Source organism: Aquarana catesbeiana, linkage group LG04, assembly GCF_042186555.1.
Source record: "Aquarana catesbeiana isolate 2022-GZ linkage group LG04, ASM4218655v1, whole genome shotgun sequence".
Classification (NCBI taxonomy): domain Eukaryota; kingdom Metazoa; phylum Chordata; class Amphibia; order Anura; family Ranidae; genus Aquarana; species Aquarana catesbeiana.
The window spans coordinates 166,783,659-166,800,467 of record NC_133327.1 but is presented as its reverse complement, the minus strand read 5'-3'; the positions used below and the strand labels follow the sequence as shown (position 1 = coordinate 166,800,467).

At 42.9% G+C, this 16,809-nt stretch overlaps 1 protein-coding gene across 1 annotated transcript in view; it reads left to right on the top strand.

The window, feature by feature from the left end:
- Positions 1–654: 654 nt before the first annotated feature.
- Positions 655–16,809, top strand: part of WWTR1 (WW domain containing transcription regulator 1) — a 134,445-nt gene continuing 118,290 nt past the window's right edge. Inside the window, exon 1 of the mRNA XM_073625922.1 lies at positions 655–1,518. Coding sequence (XP_073482023.1) covers positions 1,109–1,518 — 410 coding nt within the window. The 5' untranslated portion in view covers positions 655–1,108. The remainder of the gene's footprint in view (positions 1,519–16,809) is intronic.

Below are 16,809 nucleotides of genomic sequence, written 5' to 3'. Positions count from 1 at the left end.
GTGCAGCTGTGCATGGTAGCCAATCAGCTTAAAGTTCAGCTTGTTCAATTAAGCTTTGCCGATAAAACCTGGAAGCCAATTGGTTTCTATGCAGATTTTGCATGCTCCAGTTTTAGTAAATCTCCCCCTATGTTGTAGTGGATTCGTATTGTATTTTTGATCGAAACTGTACTGATTAAACGAAAATTGTACGATTTGGTAACGTACGAGAAAAATTTTCATGCTTGTCTCATCGGATTATTTTGCATGAATTGTGATCGGTTCTCGAAAGCTGTGTACTAACAATCAGATTAGCTTTGAACTGTAAAGCGATATCTATATTATCTCACAGAATAATGTTGTGTCTATACGAGAGTTGAACGTGGAAATAAACATGAGAAAGAAATCAAAGTTATCCCGAAAACTTGCATCTTTATTAACTTATGAATGGAAATCACTTAAACTCCAAACTTTCAGAGTTGAAAGGCTCTACATGACGTAAACATGGCGTTACAAAGTGCGTTCTCTGGTCTCCTGCAATGACAGAGAGCTGCCTGTGTTTTGCTTTGAGAATGTGATCATCAGGCAGACTCCAACAGGCAGAATCCAGCACATTTCCCCCACACTTGTAACCAGAACTGGAGGTGGGAGTGAAGGCCTCAGGCTCTCACCCTGTAAGGTAAAGTCCCGGTCTGGGGGAGGAGGTTGAACAGGGCAGGGCACTGATTGCAGCTCATACATTATTCAGATGAAGAAAGAAAAGTTTCTGCCCAGAGACGCCTCTCCCTGTCCTGTGAGTTGACATTTTCTTACTTTGTTGGGGACATCCAGCAGATCCTCAAGTCCCATCAGAAGAACTAGAGGCTGGCTTTGGTTAGTGAAGGCTGATTCAGGTCCCTGAGAAGAGACCTCACAATGCTTCTCTACTTTACTGGGACTTTCAGCACATTCTAACTGTCCCTGCTGAAAGTTTCTGCACTTCTCTGGGATCTGTGACTTCCCATCTCCTTACTTTAGGAAATCTAGGCCGCCCCTTCCTCTCCGGTGTGTCAGAACTGTGGAAGTTCCAGGAATCGACAGCGTCTCTCAGAGTTTGGACATTGTTGTTGTTGTTGTTGGTTCTGCCAGGATGAACCAGAATCCAGGTCTCCCTCCACCGGGACAGCAAATCATCCATGTCACCCAGGACCTGGACACGGACTTGGAGAACCTCTTCAACTCCGTCATGAACCCAAAGCCGAACTCTTGGAGGAAGAAGATCTTGCCGGAGTCGTTTTTCAAGCAGCCGGATTCAGGGTCCCACTCCAGGCAGTCTAGTACGGACTCCGGTAGCCATCCCCCCAGGCTGGGGATTCAGCATGTCCGATCCCATTCGTCTCCGGCTTCCTTGCAGCTAGGTGCTGGTTCCGGAACCATTCCCAGTCCAGCCCAGCAGCACGCTCACTTGCGCCAGCAGTCCTACGATGTGACAGATGAACTGCCCCTGCCACCCGGCTGGGAGATGGCATTCACCCCCACCGGCCAGAGGTATTTCCTCAAGTAAGTGGCCTTCGGAAGGTTGTTACTAACCTTTTAATAAACTGTGTGCTATTCTATATGACCGTGTAGAGGTTCTTGAAAAAAGATTGCATTGTTATTATTATTCTTGAGGATTTATATAGCGCCAACAGTTTACGCAGCGTTTTACAATATAAGGACAGACAGTACAGTTACAATACAATTTAATACAGTAGGAATCAGAGAGCCCTGCATTAACCCATTCCCTTCCCAGAGCCCAGCTAAGGAATGCTGTCAGAGGATTATGCAATCCTGTGTCTTAAAGCCAGGGTGCATGTATCATGTTGTATTAACTCTTTCTCCCGCACAGGATCGTTATTCAGTAGACAGCACAATGCTTTTGTCCAATGTAAACTTCTTTGCTGCACCTAGAAGAGGAGAACAATGCACTTTTGTATGTCTTGAACAGTTGTTTTCATAACCATATATTCACTTTGGGGTTGATTTAGTAAAGGGAAATAGACTGTGCACTTTGTAAGTGCAGTTGCTCCAGAGCTTAGTAAATGAGTTAAAGCTTCACTTTGCAAAGAATACCCAATCACACGCAAGGAAAATATTTTACTACGCTCTGGAGCAACTGCACTTTACAAAGTGCAAAGTCAATTTGCCTCCATACATTATATGGTTAAAATAAAACTTATATGATTTTTAGTGATTAGGTTTAAGTCTAACATATTAGAGTTATTTAAAAAAAATCGATTTCCCAATCTATAAATTTGCAGCTTTAATTGAGGCTGGGTTCAAACTATCTTCGCGTGTGGCTCACAGCAGGGGTCCGGTGCGTCCCCGTTCACCATTTCAGCCCGAAGTTTAGGCTGAATTCAGACCTGAAACGGACCAAAAGACGCACAGGGCTTTTCTGCAAATTTGCACCGGAGCCGCAGTGGAAATATCTGAACCGGCTCCATAGAGAGCGGGTCAAAATCTCCTGCTATTGCAAATTGGATGCAGAGAAGTTGCATCCAATTTGCAATAGAGTGAACCCAGCCTTAAGGGGAAGTGGAGACAAAGCTTGTTTGGCTGTACTTCCTCTGTGGATCGCAGAAGTGCACTTCGTTCTGCACTCCTGTGATTCGTTTTTAGCAGACAGCGGGCACCGGGGGGGGTGCAGAGCAGAGAGCTGCTGACTGACAGTCACCAGCTCTCTGCTAACGGAGCTGTGAGTTCCGAGCGATCAGTGGTGTTTCATTGCTCGGTTCTCAGTCTTAGAGCCATCAGAGGACATATGCTCCATACTGTGTGGTGTGTGTGTGTGTGTGTGTGTGTGTGTATATATATATTATAGTGGCTAGGCGGCTCTCCTGTGCAGGATCACGTACCTAGTATGTGATGCTGCACGTCTGGGGTGTGCCCGCGCGCCGCCGGCGCCGTTTTCCGCTGTGTGCAATCAGTGGGTCTGGGGACTCGGTGTCCGCCAGGGCCCGCCGATCGTTTGGGACACAAACAGAACGGCACACTGTCGTTCTGTCACTACAGAAGACATTGATCCTGTGTCTCTGCGAAGCAGGGGTGAAAGACACCTCCTGCACAGTAACCAGGCACAGGTTGGGCACACCTTGATTGCCCCTGATGTTAACCCCTTCTCAACCAGTGTCATTAGTACAGTGACAGTGCATATTTTTAGCACTGATCATTGTATCAGTGTCACTGGTTCCCAAAAAAGTGTCAAAAGTGTCACTTAGTGTTCGATTTGTCTGCTGCAATGTGGTAGTAAAAAAAATAAATAAAAATGTCATAAATCCATCCCTTAGTTTGTAGTCACTATAACTTTTGCGCAAACCATTCAATATACGCCTATTGGGATTTTTTTTTTTACCAAAATTATGTAGCAGAATACACATTGGCTTAAATTGATGAAGAAATTAGATTTTTTTTTTTTTTTTTTTTTATTGGATATGTTTTATAGAAAAAGTAAAAAATATTGTTTCTTTTTAAAAATTGTCGATCTTTTTTTGTTTATAGCGCAAAATATAAAAACCGCAGAGGTGATCAAATACCACCAAAAGAAAGCTCTATTTGTGGGGAAAAAAGTACATAAATCTTATTCTTGCTGTTTACTGTACTAAAACTTTTTCAATAAAGAACAAGGTTTAAAAAAAATAAAAAAAATAAAAAATAATTGGTGATCCTGCCACGAAGGTCCTTGTTTAGCCACTTCCTGTATGGGGTGACAACTATCCTCCAAATGTGCTCCTGCATTGTCACCCTGTCACTTGCAGTCTGATGGAGACTACAAGTGGCTGTGCAGACCCACATTACACAGGTATGGTCCATCATTGACTCAGTAAGAAGTAATGACGTGCAGCTGATGTTGGAGCATGTGTATGTAGATGGGAAGTGGGTGATAGGAGGTCAGCAGCAAAATGAATGAAAACGTTTTATGAATTAAATTAGTGTTATGAAATGAATCAGTGAAATTCGTCCAGGATTATACAACAATGCACAACTGAGATTGCTGTGCAAGACTGTGACCATAAAAGAGAAAAAAATACGATCGATTTTCAGAATGTCATAATATGCCTTAAAGCGGAACTGCACTGCATCTGATCACCGCTAACGAAAAGAGCTAATTAGTTCGTTTTTAATATTCAAAGGAAGCTCCCCCATCCATCCATGTCTCCATGCTTTATTTTGTTGAGAAATCACTTTGAAAAAAACCCTCTAACATTTCTGGCCGTGGCCATCTTAATAAGGGCAGATGATGTAAGGTTTACTTCCTGGAATCCTTCTGCCCTTAGCTCAGGGATGGTGGCAGGAGGGTGTGCTTAGCTGAGAAAACCCCTTCTCCTCTCCTGAAGATTCCTGGGATGTATAACATCATTTGCCTAGGCAAGAAAACAGGAAGTAACTCAAGAAATGTAAAAAAAAACCTGTTCAAAACAAGGGAAAATGTTATACTTTCCTATCTATTTACTAATATTAGCAGCATGAGGAATTTAAAATAGTCAGTTTTGATTGAGAGTATAAAGTTCCACCTTAAGGGCCATTTCACACCACATGCAGTCTAGAGCGTTTTTTTTTTCTGCATCAAAAACACATTGGAAAGTAAATTATATGGTTTATAATGGCATCGTTTACATCAGTGCAGCCAATTCCAGTGTGTTCCAGAAAAAAAAGTAGAACATGCTGCATTTTTCCTGGACTGTCTTAGAACACGGTAAAACGCACCGGAATGCACTGAAACACATCAATAATGCACTGGACCCCAGTACAGTTTAAAAAAAACAAAAAAAAAAACATCTGGAATGCACCCGGAAACGCATCAAAAACACACTGGAACGTGAAAAACGTGCATGTAGAAACGCATATAATGAAAATCCTCCCTTGCTGTGGGTCTGCCCTTGTACTGCAAGAGTAAGGTCTAGGGGCCTGGGAAAAGCAGTTTTGCCTACCCGATCTGCCGCTATCTCAGCAGCCGGAGCTCCTCTATGCTCCAGCGGTGGACTGTTCCTTGGTGTCCTGATATTTGGTGCAGGGCTAAGGACCCTGCATTCTACATGATGACATCCAACTGCAGGAGAAAAGGGGAAAAAGAGGCAGCAGGGATCAGTCTTGGAGGAGTCTGCGGGAGCGGAGGATCAGGTAAGTAATACCCCGGACATAAATGAGCATTTTACCCTTGCAGTGCTGGGGCAGCCTTTTACTTTCTCTGGAGTTCAGCTATAATAAGCCTATGCATGATTGTGATTTAGAAATAATCATGTAATAGATGGAAAATGTTTAATTTCCTGTGCTACTTGTGGGGTATTATGCATCCTTCCAAATAGTGATTTACATTTGTCTGAAGGATACGTTTATCTGAAATCCCAAAGCTCATAACAAAGCCTCTTGCTGCATTGGACTACAGCAAAGGAAAGGATAATCTGTTTCCTTAGCAGAAATCAAGTGTTAGCTTTCCTCATCTAAGCTGCCCTATAACAATGACAGGTACAATCTGCCTTTTTGCACTACTTTTGGTTATTTGGTCCCCAGAATTATCATCTCTTTAACATTTGCAGTAATGCTGTCTGCCCTCTGTGGTGGATCGCTTTTCAGAGAGTTGTATTGCAGCCGCCTGTTTTTTTTTTTTTTTTTTTCATTACCAAACAAAAATGTTACATTGTTGGACCATGACCAAGCTTTGTCTTCTGAAAATGGGTCACACTGTGATCCACAGGAGAAATACAGCTAAACGAGCTTTGGCTGTACTTCTCCTTTAAGTTTGCAGAGGGGCCCCACTGAACTCAATAAGCAAGTTTGACAGGAAGTGCCATCTGTCAAACTCTGCAGCCAGAGTTCAAAATGCTATGGCCGCAAAGCAATCATCACACTCTTGGCACGTGTGCAGTCCTGTCTAGCTGTATTGGCAGGATTTCTGTGGGTGGCAGTAAAAAATGTGGCTCAGCCGCAGGTTTTTACTGCCCCCCACCCTTGCCACCCATGTGAGAGAGCCCTTAAAGTTGTATTCCTAAAATGTGGTGTAAATACTTGTTGGGTTCTCCTTGTGACAAAGTAAACCAGCACCTGGTGTGTTCTGAGAACTAGATATTGTTAGCCTACACCAATAGATTACTGGAAGTGGGCAGGGAGATCTGCAAGAGAAGCCAATCTGTCTAGACCCAAGTCTAGATGCTTATAGTATAATGCTACACTGAGGATTAGGCGTTCCCATCATCCAATACTGACTAAAGCCCCATACACACTATTAGATTTTCTGCAAATTTTTGTCTTCAGATTTACCAAAACCATATAATATGAGGTCAAACCTTTGGAGTTTCAATCTGTATGCAATCAGGCAGTCCCTTACACTACATGGTTTTGGTAAATCTGAAGACAAAAATCTGCAGAAAATCCAAGTGTGTATGGGGCTTTAGTAATAGTAACACATATTAGCAGACCTGCGTGCTGAATACAAACCTCAGTGTGAGCGATGAAGAAGAGATAAGAGAAGAAACAAGGAGGGATCCTGCAGAAGAGGGCTAGGGGCCCCTCTGAAGTTGTAGATGTGATTGGGATGAATGCTGTCTGTCCTATTGTCTGCTATCTGTCCTCAAGATCAACCTTTGTTATTACTGACTTTACTGTTTACATGAAGCCACCATGTTTGATTTGGGAAACGTATGACTTGTAGTAGATTTCACAACCATAGTATGATCTACTTGTGTCTGGAAGCTGTCAAACGGAAAGGAGCTTATCGGATTAAAGAAGGAATTAGCTAAAAGACGAAATAAACAGGCAATATACATAAACGTGAATTGAATTGGCCAAAAAAGCGTGAGTCTGTTCAATCGCCGCTGATTCCTGTGTCCATGCTGCAGTATATATCCAGAGGGTGACACCACTCCTTACAGTCTGCAGCAAAGCTTGCTTATTGGGTTTTGAATAGTCAACGTTGATGACCCTGTTCCTGTGCTCTTATCATCCTGTAAGCCAGGGGTAGGCAACTTTCAGCTGTTGTAGAACTACAAGTCCCATGGGATATTGCAAAACTGACAGCCACAGACATGACTCCTAGAGGCAAACTCATGATGGGAGTTGTAGTTTCTCCACAGTTGGTGTACCAAGGCTGCCCACCACTGCTGTAAGCCAACTTCTGACTCAGTGAGCCAGACTGGAAGCCAATGAACGTTTATAGAAATCCGCATTGCCTCAGGAAAACCCGCTTGGCTGTGCATTGTAATAAATGGGTATAACATTTGATAGAAGCTGCATTGCCTAGCCAGGCTGTGGCTGTGCAGTGTAAAGCTGGCCATAGATGAATTCAAATTCGGCCGGTTCAGCAGGCACTGGCCAAAATTAGATCCATGTATGGCTGCTCCCACTTGACGGATGTCGTTCTAAGGCCCCATACACATTAGATTTTCTGCAGATTTTTGTCTTCAGATTTACCAAAACCATGTAGTGCAAGGGTCTGCCTGATTGCATACAAATTGAAACTCTTATGCCGCGTACACACGGTCGGACTTTTCGTCTACAAAAGTCTGACGGACGCCGACGGACTAAAGCTGGCTGACAATCCGATCGTGTGTGGGCTTCCCCGGACTTTCAGCGGACTTTCAGCAGACTTTTCCAGCCGCAAATCTGACGGACTTTAGATTTGAAACATGCTTCAAATCTTTACGTCGTAACTACGCCGGACCCAGAAATCCGCTCGTCTGTGTGCTAGTCCGACGGGCAAAAACCCACGCTAGGGCAGCTATTGGCTACTGGCTATCAACTTCCTTATTTTAGTCCGGTGTACGTCATCACGTACGAATCCGTCGGACTTTTGTGTGATCGTATGTAGGCAAGTCCGTTCGTAAGAAAGTCTGCCGCAAGTCCGCCAAAAGTACGCCAAAAGTCTGTTGGACTTTTGTAGCCGAAAAGTCCGATCGTGTGTACGCAGCATTAAGGTTTTACCTCATATTATATGGTTTTTGGTAAATCTGAAGACAATCTAATAGTGTGTGTATAAGGGGGTCTAACAATCTACTTCTGGCAAACTGGCTTGTTGGAAAATTTGCTGACGATTTAGCTGCAGCCGCTGATCAGTGTATTCTGACAGCATAATATAAGCACCCATCCACCTCAATTGTGTGGATGGAGGAATCCACTGGCTGAATAGGGGGTAAAAAAAAGATCCATCTGCGACCAGCCTAACAAAGTGTATAAATCACAAGACTGGCTGTACAAACTGTAAACATATGTGAATTTATTGGCTCACTCACACGGGTGCAGAGGGCCGTACACCATAAAAAAACAGCATATTTCTGTCCCCTGGAATCAAAGGTGCTTGTATACAGCCACAGGCAGCAGCCTGTGCAAATCAATGACAGATTGTGGCTGTACACTGGTAACCACACATTTTAAGCATTTACATTCATACAGGGATCGAAGTGTGCCACTGAATGCAGATAGTGTGTGTCCAGGGCCGCTTAGCTATCCCTCTATGTATGGTAATGCTCACTTGTGGTTACAAGTGTGCAATCGCAGCTTGTCATTCAGCATTGCATACAGCCGCAGGTTGCTGCCTGGGGCTGTATGCAAACACCTGCTACTTCCTGCATGGAAATCCGTTCCTTTTTTATGCCTTACAGCCTCTGAACCCACGTGGATGAGCCCTAAACTCTGTATTTATCAGTATGCCTGGAATTCTCTTGAAGGTTTTCAGAGCTGGATATGTAGGTGAAAATAGATTTTTTTTTTTTGCCCCCCCCCCCCCAAATGATGAATAGTAAAACATTAGCATCATATAATTAAGCCGGCCATAGATGGATCGAAATTCAGCAGGAACCAGGATCGACTTCAGTACAACCAACGTGTTGGATTATTTTTGTACGCTGGCTATAGCCGTCAGCAGTAATCATATTCTGATAGTGCAGAATCTGTTGTCAGAATACAATAGCGAAGCTGGATGAAATCAAGTGATTTTTTTTTTTTTTTTTTTCCCCCTTCAACCTGTGGTTGAAGGAAAGAAAATTGCTTAAAGCGGTTGTATACCCGCTGTTTTTTTTTTTTTTTTCCTACACCTGCAAGGGAAAAGGCATAATGAGCTAGTATGCACCGCATACTAGCTCATTATGAGATACTTACCTTAGAACGAGGCGCCGGCATCTCATCCTGTCCACGCCGAGGGAGCTGACATTTCCCCTCGGCGTGTCTTCCAGGTATCGCGGCTTCGACGCTGTGAGTGGCCGGAGCCACGATGTCGTCGACTTCTGTCCGGAAAGCTCCGGAGTTTGCCGGGCTGTCAGCCGAGAATCCCCTGTGCGCATGCGCCGCTGCAGTCAGCGGCTCATTGCGAGGGGAATATCTCCTAAACCGTACAGGTTTAGGAGATATTTTTTTTACCTACAGGTAAGCCTTATTATAGGCTTACCTGTAGGTAAAAGTTAAAAAAAAAAGGTATACAACCACTTTAATGTATGGTCAGCCATAGACGGGCCCAATCTCGGCCAGTTCAGCAGGGACCGACCGAGATTCGAACCATGTTAGACAGGCTGAATGCAATCAAATGTAGGTACGAACAGCCTGTTGGATTTGACATGCAATTATTGCTAGCGGCTATTATAGCTGATAGCAGTAATTACTGTGTTCTCCAGGTGGGGATGGCTCTGCGGGAGAGATTCCCCCATTTAAAGCTGACTCTGTAGACAGGGGAATCTAGAGGTTTTTCTTTCCTGCAACCACAATGGCCAACTTTACAGTGGGCCCAAGCACGTTAATCCCTGCATGTGTAAATATGGTTCCCTGGTACTGTCTGTCAGTGTTACATAAAACAGCTGATAGAGTGAACTTGTACAGAGGTGAGGTAACCCATAACTGACAGATGCTGAGCTAAGACTTTACTTTCTGCTTCATTCCAATAGTAAACATTTCTCAGACTGGAGATTTGTGGTGGCTTCTTTAACCTCTGACACCTCACACATTCCTTTTTACCTCACCACCTGCACCAGACACCAAATGTGCCCTGACTAATGGCTGCTTTGCTATCTCTGGAGCTCCTCACATAGTGATACATGGAACAGGACTGTTCTATGTGTGGTTTTTACATTTTAATGGATTGAAATCTAGTACACATGGCCCTGTAACTAGAGATTTACAACCTTGAAGGGTTTTTCTGCTTTAAAAAAAAAATGTGTCCCTCTAGTTTTACACCTCTGTGTGTAATACAAAAGGATCTCTCCGTCCTCACATTCACATGCAAGGTCCTTTTACCGGTCTTGTTTACAGTGTCTTCTCAGACCAAAGGGCTGTTTTCCAATGGTCTGAAATGTAAATTTTAACCTTTTATGGCTTGTTTGCCAATATGGCTTCTTTATGGTTATTTATTGAAAGTAGAATCTTTTGCCTGTCTTTTCATGAACCCATGAAAGGAAAAGTTTGAACAGGTGGATTTGTCATTTATTTTTCATCATCTTGTAACTGGAAGATTCTGTGGGTACATGTCCGATTTATTATCATCTCTCCTGTGATGCTATAGGAATGTGAGGGTTAACTTATTTTATATAGCAGGCCTCAAGTGCGGTCCTTGACATTACCACAGAGTCACGTAACATTCAGTGAATGTAAAGCTACTAAAAACTGTAATGCCCGTACACACGAGCGGAAATTCCACCAGCAAAAGCCCGATGAGAGCTTTTATTCCGAAAATGCGACTGTGTGTAAGCTCCATCTGACTTTTGCTGGTGGAATTCCAGCCAGAAAAAGTTTGAGAGCATGTTCTCAATTTTTTGGTCGGAAAAAGTTCTGATCGGAAATTCCGATTGTACCAATTCCGACGCACAAACTTCCTATGCATGCTCGGAAACAATTCGACACATGCTCGGAAGCACTGAACTTAATTTTCGCAGCTCATCGTAGTGTTGTACGTTCTTGATGGTCGAAAGTTCAGCAAACTTTTGTGTGACCGTGTGTATGCAAGCCAAGCTTGAGCGGAATTCCGTCGGAAAAACAATCCAAGATTTTTCCGACGGAAATTCCGCTCGTGTGTATGCGGCATAAGAGACTACAGACATGCAACAAGAGATGGTCAGAGACTGCAAGCATACTATAAAAGATGGTCAGGGACTACAGGCATGCTACAAAAGATGATCAGAGACTGTAGGCAGGCTATAAAAGATGGTCAGAGACTGCAGGCATGCTCCAAAAGGTGGTCATAGACCGCGTGCATACTATAACGCATGGTCAGAGACTGCAGGCATGCTGCAAAAGATGATCAGAGGCTGTAGGCAAGCTATAAGAGATGGTCAGAGACTGCAGACATGCTACAAGTGATGACCAGAGACTGCAGGCATGCTCCAAAATTTGGTCATAGACTGCATGCATACTATAATAGATAGTCCGAAACTGCAGGCATGCTATAATAGATGGTCAAAGACTGCAGGCATGCTATAATAGATGGTCAGAGTCTGCAAGCATGCTACAAGTGATGGCCATAGAAAGCTTGCATGCTTCAAAAGGTGGTCAGAGACTGCATGCATGCTGTAACAGATGGTCAGAGAGTGCAGGCATGTTACAAGTGATGATTAGTGACTGTAGGCATACTACAAGAGATAGCCAGAGACTGAAGATATGCAGTAGAAGGTCAGAGACCATGTATGGGCAGCAGCCATATCCTGAACAGATTCACCAAAAATTCAGGGTGGTCAAATCAGTCCTGATGTTCAGCAGAGTGCTGAATTTGTGGATCCTGCCCGGCTAACAAGGATCAGGCATTGTATGCTGACCAAATACACGTGTGAATAATAATTTAGTATTTGTGAACATGGTCTGCTTTATAGTATAATTATTCTTTTTATTATGTACATTGAGAAGCCCATAGAAGGCATTAGAAGCACATCAAAATGAGAGTGCGTGTCCTGCAAAATGCGTGGTTTGCGAGATCCATCCCTGGCAACAAGACATCTGCTCTTGGCTTAACAAACTACACTTGGAAAATGGCCGACTTTTTTCTAACCTCCCTAGATGTTGAGCACAAAATAAAAAAAAAATTCCTGCATAAAAACACATGAATGAACACCAACTATTTTAGAGAATTATATAGTAAGGGAAAAACTCTTGTAACTCCACCTATATTGTAATCATATTACTGTTTGTTCAGATATCGAAATAAAAATCTCTTGAGAACAGCTGCCATAAGGATTGCCTGTCCCTATCTGATTCTTTTTATGTTACTTTATGTACTAGTGACTGTCTCTGATCGTGCCTATCATGGGTGTGATGAATAGAAGATCACATTGACTTCAAAGGGACTTTCCATAACATGGTACCCTGTCCAGCAGTGATGAGGCTTAATGAGTAATCTGACAAGTATTTCATAGAAGACAGTGAGGTGCAAGCGTCCCAACTGGGATCACTCAAAGCTTAGCTGTATTGTATTGGATGTCTTTCAGACTTTTGCTGTATCCACAGTAAAGCAAATGGACAATGTGACATCAGTTTCCTGTGTATTGCCAAATAAGTTATATATAAATAAGTGGAATCTGTGAGTTTACGAATGTTCAAACCATTTTCTACTGATCTGCCAAACCGTGACTATACGGAATAGCTGTGCGCTCAACAGTTGTAATATTAAGGCTTCATGCACACGGGACGCCAGTGCAAACTCTGCTGAACACATGTTTTTAAAAGCTGAAACTGGCATTTAGAAACACCCGTTTTGCCACGTTTGCATGCCGCATTTAGCCGCGTTTGCGTCTAGAATCGTCTGCAGAGCAGAGAATGACATTTTGCAACCCAACTTTGGGGCCCCATATCTCGGGGCCACTTAGTGCTAGGAACCCTAGTTTTGGTTTGCTAACACAGTGGACCTAACACAACAACATATCCAAATTTGGGGGTCCTAGCACCAAGTGGCCCCGAGATATGGTGCCCCAAGTTCAAGTCACAAAATGTCATTCTCTGCTGCAGAAAAATGCTTGACATTTTGCGACCCGACTTTGGGTCCTCATATCTCGGGGCCACTTGGTGCTGGGAACCCCAAATTTGGATATGTTGTTGTGTTAGGTCCACTGTATTAGCAAACCAAATTCAGGGTTCCTAGCACCAAGTGGCCCCAAAGTTGGGTCGCAAAATGAAATTTTTTGCTGCAGTTTACCATCATATTTCTGGTCCAAAAAATAGGGTTCCTTTTAAAAACACTTATAAACGCAAACGTTTAGCGTCTGAAACGTGGAAAACTTTTGCGTCTAAACCCATTTTTTTGCTTCTGGAAAAACATGGTTAAACGCAACTGCCTAAAAACGCCAAAAAACGAGACTGTGTACATGGACACATAGGATAACATTGAATGAGTTCAGGGGCAGTTGAAAAAAGTGTCCAACTGCCTCTGAACGCACGTTTAACAGCGTCTCGTGTGCATGAGGCCTAATTGGGATTAAAAATCTCATCATTGAAGCAATTCTGAAGACATGCTTTTTATTGGATAGAGCAGCCTTTTTATACCTTATAACCCCAAGGGAACCCCTGAAATATTTTTTCAGGTCCAGGGGAATCCTTGCTAAAACAATTCATTGAAGGTCAGTTGTAAAAATGCCCCTTACATTGGTGGTCAGTGAGAAGGAGGGATTTCTTCTTACTTCCTTATGGGTCTACACAACAGGAAGTGATGGGAGAATAGAAGAGAAAACCCAGGCAGGTTTGTTATTCATTCCCTATATATAAAGAAAAAAGTTTCAGCTTTTAAACTCGAGTCTTGGCTTCTTCCTGCTCTGTTCTCTTCTCTTCTGTTGATTTTTCTTTTTCCTAGCATACATGTATCTTCTAGTATCGATTTCACATAAGTATGTTTTAAATTTGTTTTACTTCCTTGTATCTATTTGCACATATGTGTATACTACAGACTTGTATCTGATACTAAGTATCAGTGTGATGTCTGGAGTGAATCATAGGTATCTGAGGCCCCTCCAGGGAACTAAAACTGACATGTAATAGTTTTTTTTTTTATTAGGCTCCATGCGCACATGGGCATTTTGGGATTGCGGCAGAATCACACCACGTGAAGCTTGAGGCCCCAAAAAAAGCTCCTACTCCTTTTTAGGCAACAAGCTTCATGCGATGCGATTTACCATGTGACAATCGCGGCAAAACTGCATTTGCGTTTTAGATGCCATTGAAAATAATGGCACCTGATCTGCATTTTGCCATTGTAGTGTGTTTTGAGATCATGGGCAGAATTGCAGCTATTCTGCCGCAATCCCAAAATGCTCAGGTGTGAATGAAGCCTTATAACCTTCATTTACCATTTTTCTGAAACGTGTTGGCTTTTACATATCCTTTTAAGCCCATGAAGTCCTGTGGTGTTCTCCACTGTTTTTAATCCTGCACCACAATCTTGGATTCAGGAGCCAGTGATTTCTAGATCATCCACAGCTGGCCTCTACTGCGCATGCACAAGATCCAGGGACTTGGAAATATTGTCCTGAAGCCTCCTGAGATATGAGGAGTGTCCCAGGACGCTGCAGGGGGGTTTTCAGACCAAAGCAATGTCATCCCCTTGCCTGGGTGAGGAATGGGGAAGTGGAAGTGAGTACCTACTGAGGAAGGCATTTGCTGCAAAAAAAAAAAAAGAAAAAAAAAGTTTAAAAATGTAAGGCTGGCCACACACTGTCATTCAGCTGGTTGGCTGTACAAAAAAACCTCAAACATTTTGTTCCGGGGTGGGTGCATGAATCCCCTTTCTACAGACCATTCTATACTGACAGTGGCAGGTTGGCTGAAGCTGCTAATCCCTGGAAAATTTTCTGGCATGTCCCTTCAACAGAAGTCCATTAAATAATTGACTTCTGTTAAATGGGATGCAGCCAAATTTTAATCAGTGTATGGCCAACTGAAAAGGAAAGGGGGAAAATTTGAATAATGACATTTCTAACTTGTGAGTGAAGATCTGCTGTAATGTTCCCCTAGACAAAAACACTGCAAGGGTAACTTTGGATTTTATTGGGAGTTCAGCTTTAAGAATAATCCAGCTCTATGTAGTCTAATCAAAGAACAACACACTACATAACTCACTTCCACAGATTACAAAGTCTTTCTGTAGCCTGTCTCTTTCATCACCCTTGGTCCTGTTACAGTGTGTCAGCCTCGAGTAGGTCAGCGATTGGCATTTGGCACGAGCAAATAGATGACTGCATAAACTTTTTAGAGCCATCTTTTCTTCTGAGTTCTGTCATCCCACCTTCCCAATGCAGCCTTGAGCTGTCCTAAATTCTTTCCACTTCTACAGAGTAAAGATTGGACATGTTCCTCTCCACCTCTACAATACTTAGTACCTGAATAATCCATGGTTGGGCCCAAGTATTGTCCTTTGGGCATGGGAATTATATGTGTATAAAAAAAAGACCGCTGCTGGTGTAAAGGAGCCCCAATATTTGTGGTTCAGTGGGACTCCACCACATACAATCTACATATAACAGAGATGGACAGGTGGAAGCCTTGGAGAAGCAGCAGGCTGGTCAGACCTGGAGAGAGGCTTCTCCAGTATAGTATCAGGAATGGGGGATAGATTTAATTTTTTTAACCTTAGGACGACTATAATATTTAATAAGGAAACTAAAATTTAAAATACCTGTGGCATCAGGTTTTTGCAGATTACGAGTTTTCATTTGTTCAGATTCTGCATGCCAGTCCCAAGGCAAATAATCGGGGAGGGGTTGAGGAAAGACTTGGTTACCTACCTAGTGAGAAAAAAATTGCCAAGAAAATTATATGGAAAGAGGCTTTCAAGTGTATCCGCCATGATGCCCAAAAAGCTGGCCCATAGAATCGCTGAGGGCTTGGCAATGCTGTTTTCTGCTCATTTCTGTTTGGCATTTGTGTTCAGATTTCTTCTTTAGATTCGGACTTGAACTCTAAGGAACATCTTAGTAATAGTCTGATAATGTCAACTATAAACAGTGCTTGTGCAATTCCTGCATTTGGGTGGTAGAAGCAGAAAAGGGTGATGCAGGGGAGATAGAGTGTGAGTGGATGGTTAATTCATTTATCAAGCTGTAAGAGATAACAAGTACATTGGTTGTGATCGGCCCTGTGCAGCTATTGAGTGCACCAGGTGTAGGAAGTAACTATTTCTGGAATTAGGACAGTATTTTTAGAATGCAGTTTTATTTCCAACCTAGGCTTCAAGATCTCACTTTTTGTTGAAGATTCTAATGTAGCATATATATATTGTGTTTCTTTTGGCATGTTACGAATTACAGAATCCTTAAAGATAATTTTTCACAAGAAGATCTCAAAAGGAAGTAAACTTGTTTAACCCTGTGGACTAATCATACAAATAAAGACTAGGCACTATTAGCTGCCGATTCCTGGCAATGATTCAGAATGCACTGCTTTAACTTGCCCAAGACCCCCATAAAAATAGAACTGCCTACAGTGTTCAAGATGATCTCCACCTCGCTGTCCCTTTAGTTAGTTCATTTGGTCCAAGCTGGCCCAGAAAAACTATTCTCTACACTAACTGGTCAGCCTGCTGATTGGCTGAGTCAGAGATTGTGAGGTCATCAGCCTCAGCCAATTAGAGTAAGTTTTGTATTCATCCATAGACTACAAAGATGCCTATGAATGGTTGAATAGCAGTTAGTCCGACCGCTTTGTTCTGTATGTGGGAAGGGAGGTTGCCATCCCACATCCCGAAACAGGAAGTGGCGGGGTGACAACAGCATATAGCTCTGCCCCAACGCGTTTCATGCCAGCGCACATCTTCGGAGAATGTTAGTAAAAGTTTTTTTACTAGCGTGCCCTAAAGACATGCTGCTGTAGTCAGAGGACCTCAGGGGTTTTGCAGAGATGTGTGACTTCCAGGACTTTTCCATT